The 19,550-nt window shown below is 46.2% G+C and overlaps 1 protein-coding gene across 3 annotated transcripts in view; it reads left to right on the top strand.

Annotated features, from left to right (window-relative positions):
* Nucleotides 1-3,072: 3,072 nt before the first annotated feature.
* Nucleotides 3,073-19,550, top strand: part of Nrg2 (neuregulin 2) — a 181,784-nt gene continuing 165,306 nt past the window's right edge. The window contains exon 1 of one of the 3 annotated variants that reach the window (XM_051163187.1): nucleotides 3,073-4,098. In XM_051163187.1, the coding sequence (XP_051019144.1) occupies nucleotides 3,396-4,098 (703 nt within the window). In that variant the 5' untranslated portion in view covers nucleotides 3,073-3,395. The remainder of the gene's footprint in view (nucleotides 4,099-19,550) is intronic. The other 2 variants (XM_051163185.1, XM_051163186.1) reach the window with 2 other exon arrangements.

Here is a 19,550-nt window from a genome sequence, read left to right as displayed (position 1 = left end):
CCTCAATCTTTGTGGCAAGCTCTTTTACCTGCTTATCCATCTTGCCAGCTCAGTTTTTTTTTTTTTTTTTTAATATACAGAAAATCCTAGTGTGCATTAATGTCTTTACCGTGTAGATAATCTGATCTCCTTTGTCTGAGGATCAGGAGTGTAAGTCGCCAGTTATTAATTTCACTCAACATAAGTTGAGCCCTTACTTAGTGCTAGGCATTGTTCCAAGTGCCTTAGACACACCAGCCCATATCAGCCACACCCTCCCACTCTCATTTTAAATGCTATCTCCTCAAAGAAGCCTTCCTCTATCCAAGTTGACCGTGCCTCTGCCTTCCCATTCCCCTCTATCATTTCATCCTGTTTATTTCCTTCGGAACACTGATCGCTATAAGCAATTAGTTACTGATTTGACTATTTGCTTGCCACTGTCCCTCCAGCTAGACTAAGATCCTTGAGATCAGGGGACATTGTTGATTTGGCTTTTCTCAGTCTATCCCGGAACAAGGGTAGTAGTGGCTTGCCGTTTGGTGCAGAGGCATGGCGAATTGAGTATTTACTGAATAAGAACATAGAAACAGTGATATGAGGTATACCCTATCATTTCTCCATCGCTCTGATGAGAAAATGGGGAACTCAAGGATAAAATGAACTCATACCAAAGTTAGGAATTTATAAAACTGGCTGAAAAAAAATCCAGCTCTCTTTGACCGCAGAGTACAAGCTCTTTATTTCTCAGGCCCCAGAAACAAAAGACTGAACCACTGCTCGGTATGCTCTTAGGTCTTTCCTTTTCACTGAAAAACAAGAGATGGAGCTAGCCAATGCCTTTATAGCGGTGCTTAGAGATGGATGGTATCCATGACTGAAGGAAGTCAGCGAAGGGGCTGTGAAGCCTGGCTGGAGGCCTCTAAGTACTGCTCTCAGGGAGAAGGCTCAGCAGGAAAAAGTATGTGCTGCTCTTGCAGTGACTCCATGTTTGATTCTCAGCGCTTCCTTGGGGGCACCTCTGCTTATGTGCATATACCCACACAGACACACGCATACAGGTAATTTTAAAAATAGTACAAATAGCCAGGCGTGGTGGTGCATGCCTTTAATCCCAGCACTCAGGAGGCAGAGGCAAGGAGGTCACTGTGAGTTCAAGGCCAGCCTAGTCTACAAAGTGAGTCCAGGACAGCCCAAGGCTACACAGAAAAACCCTGTCTCGGGGGGGACAAATAGTACAAATAAACCTGGAGTGGTGGTGCACACCTTTAATCCTAACACTCCAGAGACAGAAGCAGGTGGATCTCTGAGTTTGAGGCCAGCCTGGTCTACAAAGTAAGTTTCAGGTCAGCTAGAGTGAGAGAGAGGGTGGGGTGGGGTGGGGGGTGGGGGAGAAGGCCCTGTCTGAGGACCCCGTCTCAGAAAAACAAAGCAAAACAAGAAGTGAAAATAAAAAAGAATAATAATACTGATCCTCAGGCCTCCCCACCCCCACCCCTTTTCTGTTTCCTTCACTGAAGATTTGCTGATTGTGTTTTGTGTGTTGGGCATAATAGGGATCCAAAGACTCATAGAACATAGACCTTGGCAATACAGTGAGATATACAAGGGACATAGTAACACAGAGGATATACTTGTTGATCGGAGTGGTGATGGCAGTGTTGGCAGTAGTGGTGGTGGTGGTGGTGGTGTGTGTGTGTGTGTGCTTGCACGTGCTGACCTGGGCCTCAGGGAGAGAATAGTTCCCCAGAGGGAGAAGCTAAAAGTGACGCTTCTTGGACATGCGCAGAGAGCAAGAACAGCATGGACTGTTAGAGTAAGAAATCAGCACTGAGCTAACAAAGCAGAAGAAGCTGGAAAGTTTGGCTGGGGAGTTTGGCTTTTACTTTTGGGTATGGCCACATCCTTTCACTTGGGTTTTAGGCAGCTCACTGGCAGTGATTTAACCGGAAGCGTTCGAGGAGGCAAGAGGCATGAATACCATTGGGAAGCTCAGCAGCGTTTAGTTTCACAGTGATGATTTAGGCTTAAAGTGTTTGCAGCAGGTGGAAAGGAAGGCAACTGGACAGAACAATTTGAAGGGCTTGATGACTGAGCAGTTGATGGTGAGTAAGAGATGAGACAAGGACCTTATCACAATGGATTGGGTACCCAGGTATAAAGTGTTACCTTTAAGAAACAGGGAATTTCAAGTCAGGTGGGAGAGGTACTGTTCTTGGCATTGGATACTCAGTTTGAAGTGTCACTTGAGAGCCAGGAGGAACGATTCAGGGCCTATCGTCCTTTCCTGGAAGAGCTGTGCTAGCCCAGGTCAGTCATTCTTGCGTTAAGTTCCCTGAGGGGCCAACCAGGAATCAAACTGTCAGAGAGCATCTGAGCATCTCTAAGCTCACATCCCTCAAGGATAAGTAAGAGCAGCATACGGAAAACTTCCTGGGCTTGGGGTGTGGAATACGTGTTTGTATCAGACACTGGCTTTCGGCAAAGCACCAGATTACAAGGAAACCATTTCCATGGAGACTTCTCTGGCCCTAAGCTAGCTCCGAGAGCGTGCCCCCACACCGCACCCCCCACTTAAGGAGCTGAACTTTTAAAAGGAAATGGGGTTGTATAACACGCATCCTGGTTCCCCTTGACCACTGGAGAAAACCCTGAGTTTGGGCAGCTGGACCCGCTTCCGATCATTACCTCTCCAGACAAGACACATTGTAGCCCTGATCCTTTAAAAATGATGGGACTTGTGTCATTTATCTCAGCTCGAATATCCAGCGGTCACCAGGCGGTGGCAGGGTAGAGCAGGTGGACTCTTGTGGGGGGGCTGTTTTCAGGGGTCCTCTTGGAGAAGAAGACCGCCCTGGAGGCAAGAAGCAGGTGCTCCATCCTGACCCTGGCTATCTCTCTGGTACTTACAGCCTAGGGCTTAAGACAGAAACACGCCCTGTGTCCTACTCCCCACTTCCTGGGATGGTATCAGAGCCACCCTCTCCTCCCGGCACTAAATCCCACTGTCATGCCTATGAATCCCAAGAGCAAAGGGTGGCACGATTCCTCCCGCGCCCCTGCGGGCTGAAGGCGGGCACTAAGGCAGTGCAGTTCCAAGCTTCCCCTGCAGAAGCCACGCTCCAGACTCGGTCCGGGGATAGAGGGGGCGCGATTGAGCAAGTGGGCGGGCGTCCCATCCTCCGCATCCTCCTCCAAGTCCTGGCGCGCAGGGAGGGAGCGCTGCGCTGCGCTGGGCTGCGCATCGCGGCCCACTTGCCGCCTGTCCCTTGCCCTGGCTGGGCCACCTCCCCGGGCTGCCGGTGGAGGGCTTCAAGGCGCTAACGTTACGCTGTTTCCGGTTTTCCATAGGGCTCTGTTTCCCCTCCCAAGGCGGCGGCGGCTGAGCGGCGGAGCCCCCCAAATGGCCTGGCCAGATGCGGCAGGTTTGCTGCTCAGCGCTGCCGCCGCCACTGGAGAAGGCTCGGTGCAGCAGCTACAGCGACAGCTACAGCGACAGCAGCAGCAGCAGGAGCAGCAGCAGCAGAAGCAGCAGCAGCAGCAACAACAGCAGCAGCAAGAACAGCGGCAGCGGCAGCAGCAGCATCTTCCGTCCCGCTGCGCCCCCAGAGCCGCGGCCGCAGCCACAGCCGCAGCCCCGCAGCCCCGCAGCCCGAAGAGCCGCCGCCCGCTCGCGAGCCGCAGCCGCCGGCGGCATGAGGCGCGACCCGGCCCCCGGCTTCTCGATGCTGCTCTTTGGTGTGTCGCTCGCCTGCTACTCGCCCAGCCTCAAGTCGGTGCAGGACCAGGCGTACAAGGCACCCGTGGTGGTGGAGGGCAAGGTACAGGGACTGGCCCCGGCAGGCGGCTCCAGCTCTAACAGCACCCGCGAGCCGCCCGCCTCGGGTCGGGTGGCGCTGGTGAAGGTGCTGGACAAGTGGCCGCTCCGGAGCGGGGGGCTGCAGCGCGAGCAGGTGATCAGCGTGGGCTCCTGTGCGCCGCTCGAAAGGAACCAGCGCTACATCTTTTTCCTGGAGCCCACCGAGCAGCCCTTAGTTTTTAAGACGGCCTTTGCCCCAGTCGACCCTAACGGCAAAAACATCAAGAAAGAGGTGGGCAAGATCCTGTGCACTGACTGCGGTGAGTCGCCCCCTCCTTCTGCTGGAGAAAGGGGGGGGGGAGGGAGGTGGTAGAGGATGGGGGTGGGGCGGAGAGGTGCCGCAGGTGCCCAGGCCTGGCAGCGCACGGCCGCCGGGGGGTGGGGCCGCCCCTAGACAGGGCGCAGGTCGCGGGTGGGTGAGGGTGCGGGCTTCGGGAGAAGGAGAATCAAGCTCAAAGTGTGTGCTAGGGGCGAGAGCTGGTGGGGAGGCGCTGGTCTGTGCCAAGCGGGATCTGCGGCTGATGTATGGCATGTGGGGCTGGAAAGCTGCCATCATAGCCCAGTAGCGGAAGGGAAAGCGGTGAGGTCCGGGTGGCGCTGGCCTGAGGCTCAGTGAGTCAGGAGTGACCCTCAGAGGCCTCGCCCGCTCCGCTCCCGGGGGCCTGCCTTGTCCAGGCCGGCAGGGTCTACTGGAGCAGCTGGGTAGACTCCCAGGCTGAGAAGGCCTCGGCTTACAAGTTCACCTAGGGAATGGTCGCCCCCGCCCCCTCCTTCCTCTCCCTGGTTGCTGGGCTCATCCACACCGCTGGCGCAGGCAGAGTTGGACTTTTTCTGCTACTGTTTTCAGTCCTCCATGTGGCTCTGTTTTTCCTCCCCTCCGTTGTGCTTCCTCTGTCTTTTCTAAGCGAGTAGCTTAGACTTCCCTTCTTAACCCTCAGAACTAGCGAGTACTCTTTTTTTTAGCCGTTTGTGAAGTATCTCGCCTGATCTTGATGATGTTGGTGGTGATGAGAGACTAACTTGCTTTTGCTGAATGTTTGAAGTTCTCGGCAGTGACATCTTCCTGGCGGGAGGTATTGACCGCATCTGCATCTGTCTTCACAATATTGGGTGCTGCACAGGAATGCAGGGGATTGTAGACGCTAGCTTGCATATCCGTGCGGGCCCCAGCGTGAAGGTTTCCCATTTGGAAGTCAAAGAAATGACACTTCAACAGCTTTTTCTTCGTGTCTCCAAGTCCTACTGGTTTCTCAGTAAGATGGTTTTTAAAAGGCTGCGGTCTTTAGTGTAACCCTGGACTATTGAATCCCTAAATTGTGATAGGTGTACTGAACTCTGATAGAAGTATTTACTAGTTTATCGGCTGAACCTGGGTAGTGTAGAAAGACTTGAGTAGTGTGTGTGTGTGTGTGTGTGTGTGTGTGTGTGTGTGTGTGTGTGTGTGTGTGTAACAGCTAGTTGGAAATTTTTCTGCTTTCATCTTTCTTTGACTTTTGGAAACTTTTCTGCCCCCTTTCCTCTAAGAGACAAATTTTAGGCAGTTAGTTGTGGGAGTGTATCTAAGCACAGTGCTAAACCCTGATCACTTTAATTAGAAGAATCTTGGAAGTGTCTTACCATGTAATTGGGGGAATGACAACAGTTTATGGTAAGGAGTAAGCAATATTGTTGCCTGCTTTTTAATGTTTAAGCTCTGAATGTTTTATGATGACAAGTTGAGAGCAGCTAAAAATGTCTGTCTGTCTGCTTCTCTCTCAATTCTATTAAGTATTTTATCTGAGATTTCTTGGGGAATTGTGGAACTAACTGTATTGTACAGTGGGAAGTAGATAGTAAAAACATGTATTGAACCTTGTCCAAGGACAGTTTCTGTTTGGGTTGTTGGTGAGTGGCTCCTGAATATGCACAGTGCATGTCTCCACCTGATCTATCCTCAGGGTCACTGAGGGCTGATAGCAGCTGTCAGTCAGGCACTGTCGGGACAGGCGTCCCTGCCCTTTGTCCTCTACAGTGTCTCCTTCCTTGGCACCTTGGTTGTTTCAGTGAGCATTTAGTAGTTTCGACAGTTGAATGGAGAGATCATGAAAGATTTGAGGTCATAAATATACTCTGCTTTTAGACTATGGGCATCTCGTATTATTTATGTGTAGTATAGTTCTTGCAGAGATAAATTTAGGACTGCAATCACTTGTAAAGGGAAGGCCCTCACACATCATAAATTATCGAGGAGCAGGAGTTCGTATGGCAGTAAATATTTTAGAAAAAAAAGGGTGACAGTGTACAGATAGGCATCAGAGAAGCTTTACATAAGAGGATTAGAAACTAAAGGGCATTTTTGTGAGAGGAGACTTATAGAATTGGAGATAATATAACAGAAGCATATAAATTGTATTTTCTTATCTTCTACTATGCGGTTAAAGAAAACATGTGCTGTAATGGCATATTAAATGAGGAAACAAAATCAGTCTAACTAACCACAACACCTTCCTTGTGCTCAGCAGGAAATAGCCAACACATTCATTTTCTGTTTTCTATTCTAAAGAAAGCCCCGTGGGCCACAGGGCCATTGGGAACATTCTCTCCTTGGAGCAGACTTGCCCATTGCAAAATAGGGAAGCTGGCACTTGGAACTGTCACTGTGGCCGTTATATTGAGCAACTGGGGCTGAATTGTTACTTTGTTCAGCCAGTTTGAAGGCTGAGCTGTCCTGGCTCTAGAGGTGTGGTTCCTGGGGAGGTCTTCTACAAGCTGTGCTTGGGAAGGGGACTTGGGAGACAGTGTCCCATGTGGAGGCATACACTGTGCTGAAAAGCACATGCCTCAGTCACAGCAAGTTAAGGATCATTCAGGACCCCTAAAAGGTCTTCTTCACAATGGCTAGTTGCAGCTATGAAGGCTAGTCTGAGAGTGGTAGCTAGGGACCCCCGTCTGGAAAAGCAATGCCTAAGCCAAAGGGGCATCCAATGTATGACGTTTAACCAAACCGGCTACCTCTAGTGGTAAGGAGTAAAGCCTTTGCATTCTAAAGAAATTTGCATATGTGGAGATATTTTCAGAGCTTTCTGTGGGGAAGGAGAGGTAGAGCCACAGAGGCTTTAGAGGGACTGTGTCATTCTGTGCCATGCTTCAAGCCTGTCCCATTGGCGTAGCTACACCCCCCCCCCCATCTCGCTGCTTCCTCAGATACATGTTTCTAAGCTATTTCCTAATTGATTAGACAGAGGGGACCACAGGAAAGAAGACTGCGTCTTCCTTCGGGACTTGCTGACTTGTGGTTCTCCTGTTTGTGGGTGTGCTTCTGGGGACTCTGAAATCAATCTGGCACCTAGATTCACATATTAGAGGGAGGTGGTTCATAGCAAAAGTGGCCGAATATTTTTAAAAACGCCGTTTATTTGCAGAATCTTTTCTTTCCCAGCCGGCTGGGAAGCCAGCTGTGCTGCAGCTTGAAGAAGGAAAAGTGAAACCAGATTAGAAATTGACCAGTCCCAGGATCTTGCTTATAGATTGGGGGGGGGGGGGGGGGGGATGGGTGGGTAGGGGGCGCTGACTTGCCACCCTAATGCCATTATTTCTTGGGTGGCTGCTTTCCTCTGCAGAATGCAATTTGCAGGCCAGAAATAACATCTTATCTTTGGGATCTTTTTTAGCCTCATCCCTGCTCCCCACCCCCCACCCCCGGCAGTATTTGGTACTGAGTCTAGCTTAGACACCCGTTTTGAGTGGATTAAGTCAAGAAGTTAAAAAAAAAAAAAAGGAGCTTCCAAATTCATGTTCAAATGCTCTCACCGTACTGATCTGTGACACCAAGTTTTGTGTGGGAAAGCTAGTTTGATGATCTTGTCACTATGGGAACCCATTTTCCTTTTCTTCTCCCCTCTCCAAAAGAGCCCTTATCAATTAGAGTACTTGGCCACGATATGCTTAATCAGTGTGGTGATTAGTGCTAATGGGATCTCAGAGGTAGGAAGAAAGATCTTGCTGGAGACAATGCTTTTATGGGGTGGAGGTGGGAGGAGGTAGGTTACCACACCCCCTCCCAAATTTGAATGCAAATACAAAGAACTGTTAATTTAACTAGCAAATGTTTTTGGGATCTTGGGAGTTTGAGTAGCAGTTCCTCTTAGCTCCTAATCAAGGCATTTATAATCTTCTTACCATCCTTTCTTATCCAGGACTTTTAAATTTTATTTTCTAATAACAGCTTTTTAAAATTTTTTTGATGTTTGAAATGGGGTTTCTCTGTTAGCCTTGGCTGTCCTGGACTTGCTTTGTAGACCAGGCTGGCCTCGAACTCACAGAGATCTGCCTGCCTCTGCCTCCCTGAGTGCATAACAGCTTATTTTTAAAATGAAACTGGACTTATGTTTTTTTTAAAATATAAGGAACATTTCTTATGTTCAAAATTCAGCAAGCATATCAGAACATAGAGTTTTCCCCTTCTTGTGCCTTCAGCTACCCTGCTTTAAAATAATTGTAAAATTGTTTAGTTTTGAAATGTGTTCTTTTCTAAAAGGCATTTTCCCAAAGTAGTACTTAATTTTTTTTCTTTTTTCTTTTGATATAATTTTTTTAGTAGATGGAGTGTGTCAACTTTGCCACTAAGACTTTTTTTTTTTGAGACAAGGCACTAAGACAATTTTATGGTAAAATTTTCACCAGTTACACTGTAACTACTCAGGGGTTCTGTTGTTACTTTTGAGTCCTTTTCTGTGTCCAGTTATCTAGTCAAAGCCTTTCTTTTCCAGGTCACCCATACCTTACCTCACACATATAACCTTACAATAATAAACTAAAATCTCAACTTAGTTTTTAGATATTCTGCCATTGAAACATATTCCATGGCCAGGCATGGTGGTGGGCATCTTCAATTCCAGCATAATGAATTCCAGCCAGCAAGGGGCTACATAGTGAAACCATGCTGTAAGTGTGTGTGTGTGTGTGTGTGTGTGTGTACATAAATGTGTGTACATATATATATGTGAGTACTAAATGTGTATGTACATATGATTGTATGTGTGTGTAAATGATTAGAATTTGAGAGGATCAGGGAAATACCTTTTGGGTAAGTAAAGGAGAAAGTAAATATGAAAATATCTAAACAGTGCGACTCTTCACCCCCAAAGTTGGCTTAGTGGCATTTGGTGCTTTAAATATTGACTTGGGAAAGAAATGGTGATATCAATTTCAGTCTGTGCTTTTTTTTTTTTTTTTGGAGACATGGTCTTATTATGTAGCCCCGGCTACAAGCCCAGTACCCTGTGAAGGGTTTTTTGTTTGTTTGTTTGTTTGTTACACATATTCTTGGGTTTTCTTTTCAAAGATGGAAATGGTATTTTGTTACTATAAACTTTACTAATGATATGCTCCCATCCAGTTTTGAATTTGGATGTGAAATTTGAATGTGAAATAGGTATTACTTTCTTTCCTGTTTCTACCAAGTTAAATCTCTCAATTTCATTTATTTGTTGGAATTTGTGCACAGAAGTAAATCGAGTTTATGAGTATTAAGGGATGATGTAGGCAACTCTAGAAAATTGAGTGAAGTAGTTGAGTTGATTGTGAAAGTGTGAAATCTTGACAAAGTTGAAAATGGTCCTTTTCATGTTTACAATTAATTTTTGTGACAAAGCAACCTCAACACTTACAATATAAAACAGAACACCAACTTTTTTCCCCTTTCCACCGAAAAAAGAATAAAAAAAATAAGATTACAAAAGAGAATGACAATTTCAAATAAAATCCTGACTTGATCTGATGATTTTTTTCCCCTTGAGTGGCAGGGTTCAAGTCATCACTGGGAGAGAATTTTGTTTTGAATGTGTCATCTTAAACTGCAAGATGCTGTTAAGCATCATAATTAAGCATGCTAAAAGAGAAGCCGTGTTGTTAAAATGCCCAGTTCATCCACCCAAACATCTCAAACCTACTCTTTGCTGAGATGTCAGTCTTTTTATAATTTTTTTTTGTTTGTTTGTTTTTAGTTTTTTTGAGACAAGGTTTCTCTGTGTAGCCTTGGCTGTCCTAGACTGGCTTTGTAGACCAGGCTGGCCTCGAACTCACAGTGATCTGCCAGCCTCTGCCACCCAAGTGCTGGGATTTAAGGCATCCACCACCATGCCCTGGTTTTTTATGAAATTTAAGTAGACTCTTTTAATAATAACAGAGCACAGGCCTAGCCAGTAAGATGGTCCAGTGACTGAAGGTGCTTGCTGGCGAGGCTGACTCCCTGAGTTTGAGCTCTAGAATCTACATGGCAGAAGAAGAGAATTGACTTTTGCAAGTTGTCCCCTGATTTCCATACACACACAGTAGCAGGCACTCTCAAATAAATAAATAAATAAATAAATAATGTAAAAATAACAATGTACAGAGATTACTCTTGCTGAGTTAGAGTGTCATGTAAGGCTATAAAAAGTTGGGCTGACATAGAGGACAGGAAAAGGGCATTAGAATGACATGAAAAAGATAGTGCTAGAACCCAGGTAAAGATCTGGGAAGATTTTGCCAAGCTGGGGTCAAAAGACAAATTGTACTGATTGAAATCAGGTGCTGCCAATCAGCTGCGATACTTCTGGTAATTACGAAATGAAGTTGAATCCGGGACTTTTTCCCCAGCTAGTTGCTTCAAGGAGAGTATGGCCTATGAGCTCAATCTACAGTCACATTCCCTCCCACTTTGTATATGCAGCGAGAGCCAAATACCTCTCCTGGGACCTTTTCTGGGACAGAGGTACAGCTTCTCCAGTCCTTCTGTGAGCCTCTGCTCAGGGCATGGCTGTGCTGCTAGCCTCCTGAGGTGGGTGAGAAGTAGCTGATACTTCTCTATCCCTTGCAGACGTTTCCAGAAAGGCAGAGGCATAGGTATCCTCAGGGTTTCTGTGTTCGCTGCCAAGACTGACAGTCACATTACTCTCTATGCTCCTTCTGGATGCAGAATCCTTTATGCTTTTTTTTTTTTTAATTTATCATTCATGGATTCCCTACCCTGTTCTAAGGACATTGGCTCCCCACCCCTTTCCTCTTTGTCTGCTTTATGAAGACTGAGAATGGACTGTCTTTATCCATCAGGCTGAGATGTTTTACTTGGCCTTGATCTTGGTATTGGCCATCTTACAAAGACCAAAACGACCTAACTCAGAATTGAATGAAAGGAAGGTGACCACATGGCTAAATACCTACCCAAGACGGAGCAAGAGTCAGGAGAGCATTCCTCCTGCTGTGACAGTGATGTCCTCCCTATCCCAAAGGTTTTGTTATTTAAACAGACTTTTAAGGGCTTTTAAATTTTTTTATCCTTTAGGAGTTTATCCTTACAAATTGGCTATAGAGCCTGTTATCCATGAATTTACACTGCTGAGTTACACACATGTAACAGCAATTCAACTTAAAGTATCTGAAATGTTGTAACTTATGACAACACAGTGCTGGGGGACAAGTGTCATGAAGGGAAGGACAGCTATACCTGCTGGAGAATTTAAGAAATTTCTCGGAGCAGCTTTGAGATGTTATTCTAATAATGAGAGGCAGATGAGTTGAAAGTGGTTTGAGAGTAAAGAAAGATGAGTCAGTGAATTAAAATCAATTCCACGAAGAGAGCAGCATTCTCAGTAGTAGAAGGCCATGTCTGTGGTTGACAAACAGACGAGAAAGAAAAGGAGAAATGGTTAAGGCGCTTAGGGAGGTGGGCTGGGGTGACAGTGCCCTTCATCTTGGATGTTAGGCTAATGAGTTTGTTCTTCATGATGTAAGCAGCGTTTGAAATCTTAGTTGAAAAGAAAAAAAAAAAAAAACCAGCTTGATGAGTTGGAGACATGGCTCAGCTGTTAGGAGCACTGGCTGCTCATCCAAAGGACACAGGTTCGATTCCCAGCACCCACATGGTGGCTCCAATTCCAGGGGATCCTCCTCCCTCTTCTGGCCTACACAGTCACCAGGAATGCACAAATGCTGCATAGACAAACATGCAGGCAAAACACCCATAAGCAAAAAATTTAAAAAGACAAAATAAAAAACAACAGATGCCAGTCATGGTGGCACATGTCTTTAATCCCAGGACTTTGAAGGAAGAGGAAAGCAGATCTCTGTGAGTTCAAGACCAGCCTGACCTATATTGTGAGCTCTAGGATATATAGGGTTATATAAAGAGACCCTTTCTAAAACAAACAAACAAACAAACAAATAAAAATCATCTAAGTAATGTTTGATTTTCCATGAATGTGGCTTGTCTGTGTTTTGTCAAATTTGATGTGTTTTATGATTTAAGATGTTATTTAAAATGGTATTATTAACTTGGTTTCATTTTCCAGTTACTCATTGCTACTACAGTTGTCCCTTTGTATCCAAGAGACACTGACTCCATGACCCCTTCATTAATACCCAAGTCTGTAGATGTTCAAATCCCTTATGAATGCGATAGGGTTTATATATAACCTACACATATCATTCTTAAGCTGTTTCTAGATTACTTATAATACCATACCGCATATGATGGAAAAGCTGTGTAAGTCATTGTTGGCATGCATGGCTGAGGAAGCAATGACAAGAGGAAAGCCTATGTGCATTCCACACAGAAATAACTACCATGGACATAGCTATACAGTACATAATCTGTTGACGTGTAAGCCACAGATATGGAAGGCTGACAGAATATTAAAAGCCATTCTTCTTGACTGTGGTGATGGAGATTAAAGGCCAGGTCTTCATGAATGCTAGAGAAACTGAGCTGAAACAAACCCCCACCCACCCATCCCCGCCTTCTGTTTCTAATGTTGATTTTTATATCCTGTGACCCTAACAAATTTACTTTTTTTTTTTTGGTGCCAGTAATGCTTTTCCTTTTTGGATTTGTTGAGACTTTCTATGCACATGATTACGTTGTCAGCAAAAAAAAAAAAAAAAAAAAAAAAAAAAAAAGTTCCATTTTTCCTTTCTGTTTGCCACTTTGTTCTGTTTTCTTCCCTCATTGCACCGGCTAGGGCTGCCAAGTACAATGTTGAATAGGAGTGCTGAGAGCAGCCAGCCTTGGGCTATTCGTGGAGGAGAACATCCACGCTTTCACTATTAGTTATGATGTTAGATGAGGTTTCTGAAAATATACCCTTGCTATAAAACACACACACAAAAAGCCTACTAAGTACAGTGTAATGGCGAAGGCTTTCAGTCTCCTGGTCAGGTGGACCAGGCCAGGGCTTGGAAATCATCCTTTGTGCTGTCCAGGTGGGAGGTATCAGGCAAGTTACTTTCTGTGTCTTTAGTTCCCCATAAAATGGGAACAGTGGTAGTTTAGTAGGATTGCTATGGATATAAAATGTAACATATCACCCCCCCCCCCACTTTTTTTCTCCTTCTTTTCTTCTTCACTGGGTCTCACTATGTAGCCCTGGCTAGCTTAGACCTCCCTGTGTAGACTGGCTTTGAATTTACAGAGATCGGTCTGCCTCTCCTTTACAAGTACTGGGGTTAAAGGTGTCTTGCTCCCAAGCCTGACCAAATGTTGCTTATTATTAACCTAGACCAATATAAGCAGGAAGAGTGGGTAAATAAAAAATGTCAAGTTCTAAAAGTATACGGAGGACGGAAAAGCATACACAAAACTATTGTTTCCACCCAGATGTTTCTACTAATCTGAGCTTGAGAGTTACTGGGCCATAGTGAGAGGAAGATGAGTTGTGTGAGAGTGGTCCTGTTTTAGGATAGCCCATGGGAGTCCCTGGGCCTGGATGCTGACCTTGTGGGGTGGGGGTCCAAATATGCTACAGATCTTGATGGGTTTGTGAGTATGTCGTGCATTCTTTTAGAGGCTGGGGGGAGACATCTGTAGTGGATACTGTTTTTCTGCTTCAAAAATAAGAAGTTTAAAATCCATACTTGTCACTGAGGGGAATGAGCTGCTATAGTCCTGCCAGGTCTGTGTTTGGACTCCAGTGGATTGTGGCTCACATTTTACAGCTGTCAGGGGGAGTTGCTGAAAGACCCTTGGGACATGGCTGAAAGCTCCTGTATTTTCAAAGCAGGCTTCCCGACTCACCCTGACGTGATTCGGGGCTTCCCAGATGCAGGGATGGGCTTCCTCAAGCCTAACTTGGGACAGACTTGATAGCCACTCATAGTCAGAGAAGTAATGAGGACTTGCCGCAGGTGGCAGTTTTAAAGTTTGTGCATTGAATTTTATTCTGGGTAACTTGTTAATTGATGTGGGCATCTGGTGGAAGTATAAAGCTTTGCTTCTTAGGTATTTACAGGACAAGGCTTCTTGCTTTGGGCTCGTTCTTTCTGCTGGTTATTGTTAACCTGTAGGTCCTTGGCTGGCCATAGAGCCTGAAGAATTATTCAGGATTTATCCTTGCAATCTTAGTGTTTGTCACCAACATCGCTTACTGCCATGTCTCTGCCCATTTGCTTTTTGGCCTAGACACATTTTGAAACCACTCAAATGACAGCCCAGGCCAAGGGGCCAGAACCGCTCTGGAAAGCATCACCAACTGTTTCAATAAGGGCAGCACTTTGGCCCTCGGGAATCTTTCAGTTCAGTGTCTTTCTGGAAGGCTCACTGTCTTCTCGTACCATCATTGTTTGTTTGATACAGGTTTTCACTGTGTATAGCCCTGTCTGTCCTGCAACTCCTGTGTGTACCAGGCTGGCCTCATACTCGCATCAGTTCTCCCACTTCTGCCTTCCAAGTGCTGGGATTACAGGTGTGTAACTACTGTGCCCGGCTGGTTCCTTCATATGTTTGCAGGCAGCTCCTTTCTTTTCCTGAACTTTAGAATTCTCTATTGCCAGTTTTCTTCACATATGGTAATACTTGGCCATGAGTTTCCTTTCTGACTTGGGTAGTTGGCATTTCGAAGTACCTGACACTTTCTCCTGACACCCAAGCTTTCCAAATATTCCCCATTCTGGACTCCCACAGGCGTGTCAGGTGGTACTTGTTTGTCTCACTTGCTCATGCTTCAGGATGAAGGCCTCCAGAGGCATGGCCGGGTACCGCTTCTGTAGTAAGCTAAGAGCCTAATGTCAGGTTTACTGTACCTTCATTACTTAGTAGGCAGTTTGGGCACTTCTGGAAGCGTAGTTTCTTGGAGCCATCCTTCGATTTCAAAGAAGGGCAGATTAACTACGTGTCTTGTTAGTGTTTTGCCACAGGCACTCCTTTATTTCCTGGGAAGAATGCATTTTCTACTTCTTCCTGGTTGAAGTATTGGGTGGGGAATATAGGGGCTGTTTTCCATGAGGAACTCTCTTCTAGCATAGTACCAAGTCCTGAGGGCCACTGGTCATGACTTCACAAGAGGCTCTGGAATCCAGCCTTCTTTGAGGCACAAATCTCTTCTACTGCTGCCTGGGGCTGAGGGTATAGTCTCAATGTGTCACCTCTCGTGCTTACTTAGACCAGCATTGGGCTTCACAAGCACTCCCTAATTGAAAACTCTGCTCTGGTTGGCTCTATGTAGATTTAAAGAGGCAAGGATGGTTTATTTACTGCTGTGATGGAACCAGCAGATTAAGTAGGTGATGATCCTATCTGAATCTATCCCTGGGAGGGAGAAAACAGCAGGCTGTTCATGGAGCAGCTTTCCCAACTTTGTTTCAACTGATGCAACTGCAGGGAAAAGATAATGCAAAGAATAAACACACATGTATACAAACACACACACAAACATACACACACACACACACACAAACACACACACACACACACACACACACACAAACATACATACACACACACTAAAGGGGGGAGGAGTCTGAGACCATGACTTGATCCATTTGTCAGAGTGAACCCAAGGCCCATAAATGAAGTATTTTGTTTGTTTGTTTGTTTTTGTTTTTTGGAAAGGGTACAGGAGATTCCCAAGACAGCTGTGTGGCTGTTTTCTCTGTCTCTGTTTCTCTTTCTCTCATTCAATTAATTAGCTAATTTTTAGCTTTCGGTGTCTTTCTGTCTGCCTGCCTATCTGATCTTCCTCTGTAGCTTAAGCAGGTCTAGAACTGTCCATTCCGACTGCCGCAGCCTGCCTGCTGAATCGTCGTCGGTATGTGCTGGTTCCCTGCTTCCCTATACAGAGCCTATTCTCGTGGGTTTCACTTACTCCCCTACCTGATGCTTCTGGCTCCTTCCTGCTCAGGTCCTTCTGATGTGCTCACTCCATTACCCCAAACATTAGACAAAAAAAAATTTCGGAAATTTCTACTATGAAGTCACCAACCTTTCCATAGACTTTAGCTCTCGAGACGTGGGGTAGGAGGAGGGTAACGCTGTGTGTAACAAATCTGCTTGCATCTGTAGTGAGGTTCATCGCCTTGTAGCAGCATGCACATTAAATTGTCTTGGCCAGATACTGACATTGATCCCTTCCAGACAGCACCTCCAGGGTGTAGACTAGGTCCTTCAGGCCAACACTGAGCTGTGACCCTAAGCTGTGGGTCTGAGCATGCTTTGGTCACTAAAGCTTTAAGTGACCTCTTCTCTGAGGTATTCTAAAGTCAACATCTTTTTGCCTTATACCTCTGCTCAACAAGCTCAGGGCTTAAGGAAGATTGTTTTCAGGAACTCTGCCTCCCTCGCTTGTCGTTCTGGAGGAGCTGGTTCCTCTGAAGCAGGACCTAGAAGTTTGGGAGAGGCATTCTTGGAGAAGCTTCACATGTCATCCTTGCGAGCCCCACCGGGAGAAATGCATGCTGACCTGGCTGCTCTGCTGCTTCTGTTCAGGGCAGAACGAGACATCACCACCTCCTGGGCGACTCCTTGATGCTGGGAAGTAGGAGGCATATGGCTGACACCAGGCGGGAAGGCGCGGGGCAGTCTCCATCTTCAGGTGTAAATTTCCTGAGTAGGTTACACCACACATGGTGCCCTCACCAGAGAGTAGAGTGGACGAGAGCTGTAGGGAGAGGGAATACCGCTTCTACCCCAGCCAACGTCATCCTTGCTGCTTCTGTCTTTGCTCCCTTTTTTTGTTTCTTCTGGGTGGTGGTGTGGGGCTGAGGGTCTCTGGTGAATGATCTTCCTCAGGCCCAGAGCCTGTTAGACAGAAATACGAGTTGAAAGCATTGGTTTTAGAAGTGCTCTGTGGAGGAGTCACTTCAAACTTTAGTGCATGCCCAAGGAGCTTCTTGTAAAGGAAAACATCTGGTTGTGAAGAGCTCCAGTGAGTTCAATGCTCTCTGGGCCAACCAAGGTCAAGAACTACGTTTTTAAGTAAGAGTTTTAGCTGGCGATGTGGCACAGTTGGTAGAGCGCTTGTCTAGCAGCACTGAGGCCAGCGGAACCCTGGGACTTTGAGACCAGCCTGGTCTACAAAGCAAGTCCAGGACAGCCAGGGCTACACGGAGAAACCTTGTCCCAAAAAAACCCGAAACAAAACAAAACAAAAAACAGTCAACAGTACTGATACAATACTGTTACTCAACCCGTGAATTTCATTCTGATTTTGCCACTTGTTCAGCTAAGGGATTTTTCCTAGTCTAGGTTCCAATTTAATCCTCACATCACCTGCAGTGGTGATGTCCTCTCCTTTTCTCTAAGGTAGATGTTTCCATTTAGGGAAGGGAGAATCTGTCTGCTGCCCAAGAGCAGCTCTGACATGCAGCCGGCCTCTAAGCACAGCAATACCGCCTGGAGTGTCTCCCACTGTTTCCATTCTATCCCTGGGCTCCTGGTTCTGTCCTTAGTCCTCTTTCTCCACAGAATGTGACCTGTGTTTCAGTCCAGGATGGTACAATTCTTTCCTCATGTGCGTCGCTTCCTGCCTCCTTGTTCTCCCTTTGTGTCACTCTATCAGAGAAAACCCACAACCATAAGCCTTGCCAAGGTAGGCTGTTTCCTACATTGAGCACCTGGGGAGGCTGCTGGGTGGGCGGGGGGGGGTGGGGCGGGCGGACAATGCTCTCCAAATTAGTGGAATTCCTATTCTGGGAAGAAGTGAAACACATCCTAAAAATCTAGATGGTTCCCCCCAACCCCCTCTGTCTCAAGACTCCTAGAGACATTGCCTTTGATCTTTCTGGGGTCTTCAGTTGAGCCCAGTGGTTTCTTTTCTATCATATCTTATTATAGTTAGGGTTCTCTCTCCTTCCATAACAATTTCTATCAAGTCCTCCCCCACCCCTAAAAAACTTTTACAAATATCAGAATCATCTGTGGCTTCTTTTTTGTGTGTTTGGTTTTTCAAGACAGGGTTTCTCTGTGCAGCCCTGGCTGTACTGGAACTGGCTTTGTTGACCAGGCTGGCCTCTGATTCACACAGTTCCGCCTGCCTCTGCCTCCTGAGTGCTGGGATCAAAGGCATGCGCCACCACCGCCCAGCATCCCCTGAAAGCAAGCCATTGGCAACTCATGACAGTTTCTAGTGCTGCAATGTCTCCTTGCTGCTACAGTTGTTATTTGTGATGCTCTAGCTGGGTATCATAGCTCACCCAGACTGCCACTGAGCTGCAGGCAGAATGCCTTGTCTCTCTCCTCACTCATCTATGACCTATTGTTAGAACTTGCTTTCTAAAATAAGATCTCTCTTTCCAACCCAGGAATCTTAAATAACCTCTTCACATTACCCATGGAATAAAGCAAATCTTCTCTATAGGGCATCTAAGACTTCCACAATTGAGCTCCCACCTCCCTCAGCCTTTAGCTCACTCACTTACTCACCACTGCTGTTAGAGCCAAAATGAGCTGCTTGAGAATTCTGAATTGTGCGTTGGTTTTTGTTTTGTTCTGTCTTCTCTTTCCTTTCTTTTTGGATTTGGCACTTCTGCTCTGTCTGTTTCTTTGACTAGGTGCAACTCTCCCTATTCAGTCAGTTCCTAGCTCCCACACCCGTGTGTGTGAGTGTGTGTGTGTGTGTGTGTGTGTGTGTGTGTGTGTGTGTGTGTGTGTGTGCCTTAAGATGTCTTAACAACTGCTTGGTGACTTGAATAGTTAGTTATCTTAGAACTTTACCTTGGGATTAGAACTGGCCATCAGGGATAAGCCTCGTGCCCGTGGAAGGAGATGGACATAGAAGTAGTAGGTGAGGTTAGTGGATTGATGATGTCAGTTGGGATAGTCACTTCAGATGAAAGCCAAGAGTTGGCTACAAAGAGGTATGCTGGACTTCTCCCCTCATCATGGTAGCTGCTCTTTATGTTATTACTACACACTAAGTACTAAAGTAAATCACAAGTCTTGGATGCGTGTTTTAGGTTCTTTCTCATTAGCTCCTATGAGCAGTGTCTTAACTTTATCTAGGGGCACTAATAGCTTCCTGGTCTTGCATGCTGCTGTGTCCCTTCACCTTCATGGTGCTGCTATGCACTGGATGCTATGCTTGAGTTGAGGTGAAGGAAGAATTGGTTTCCTTTCTTTTGTTGCCTCTATGGGCACTTACATGTTTCCCACTGAGGGAACACAGCCAAAGGAGTGGTTTCAAATCAGCATGGCTGGGTACCTGGTGATTGATCCCTGTGGTCCCAGCTACTCAGAGCATGGAACAGGAAGACTGCTGAGGCTAGAAAGAGAGCAATACAGTGGAGACCTTGGGGGTGGGAGAGAGAGAGAGAGACAGAGAGAGAGAGAGACAGAGACAGACAGAGAGACAAAGAGAGACAGAGAGATAGAAACAGAGAGACAGACAGAGAGACAGAAACAGAGAGACAGAGACAGGGAGAGCAGTGCTATCAGTCCAAGGTGAGAGAAGGCTCATTCAGCACAAGTGATGTCTCCATGGTCCTC

This window comes from Acomys russatus, chromosome 20 (assembly GCF_903995435.1).
Source record: "Acomys russatus chromosome 20, mAcoRus1.1, whole genome shotgun sequence".
NCBI lineage: Eukaryota > Metazoa > Chordata > Mammalia > Rodentia > Muridae > Acomys > Acomys russatus.
The sequence above is the reverse complement of the archived record's forward strand: the minus strand, read 5'-3'. Positions and strand labels throughout refer to the sequence as shown.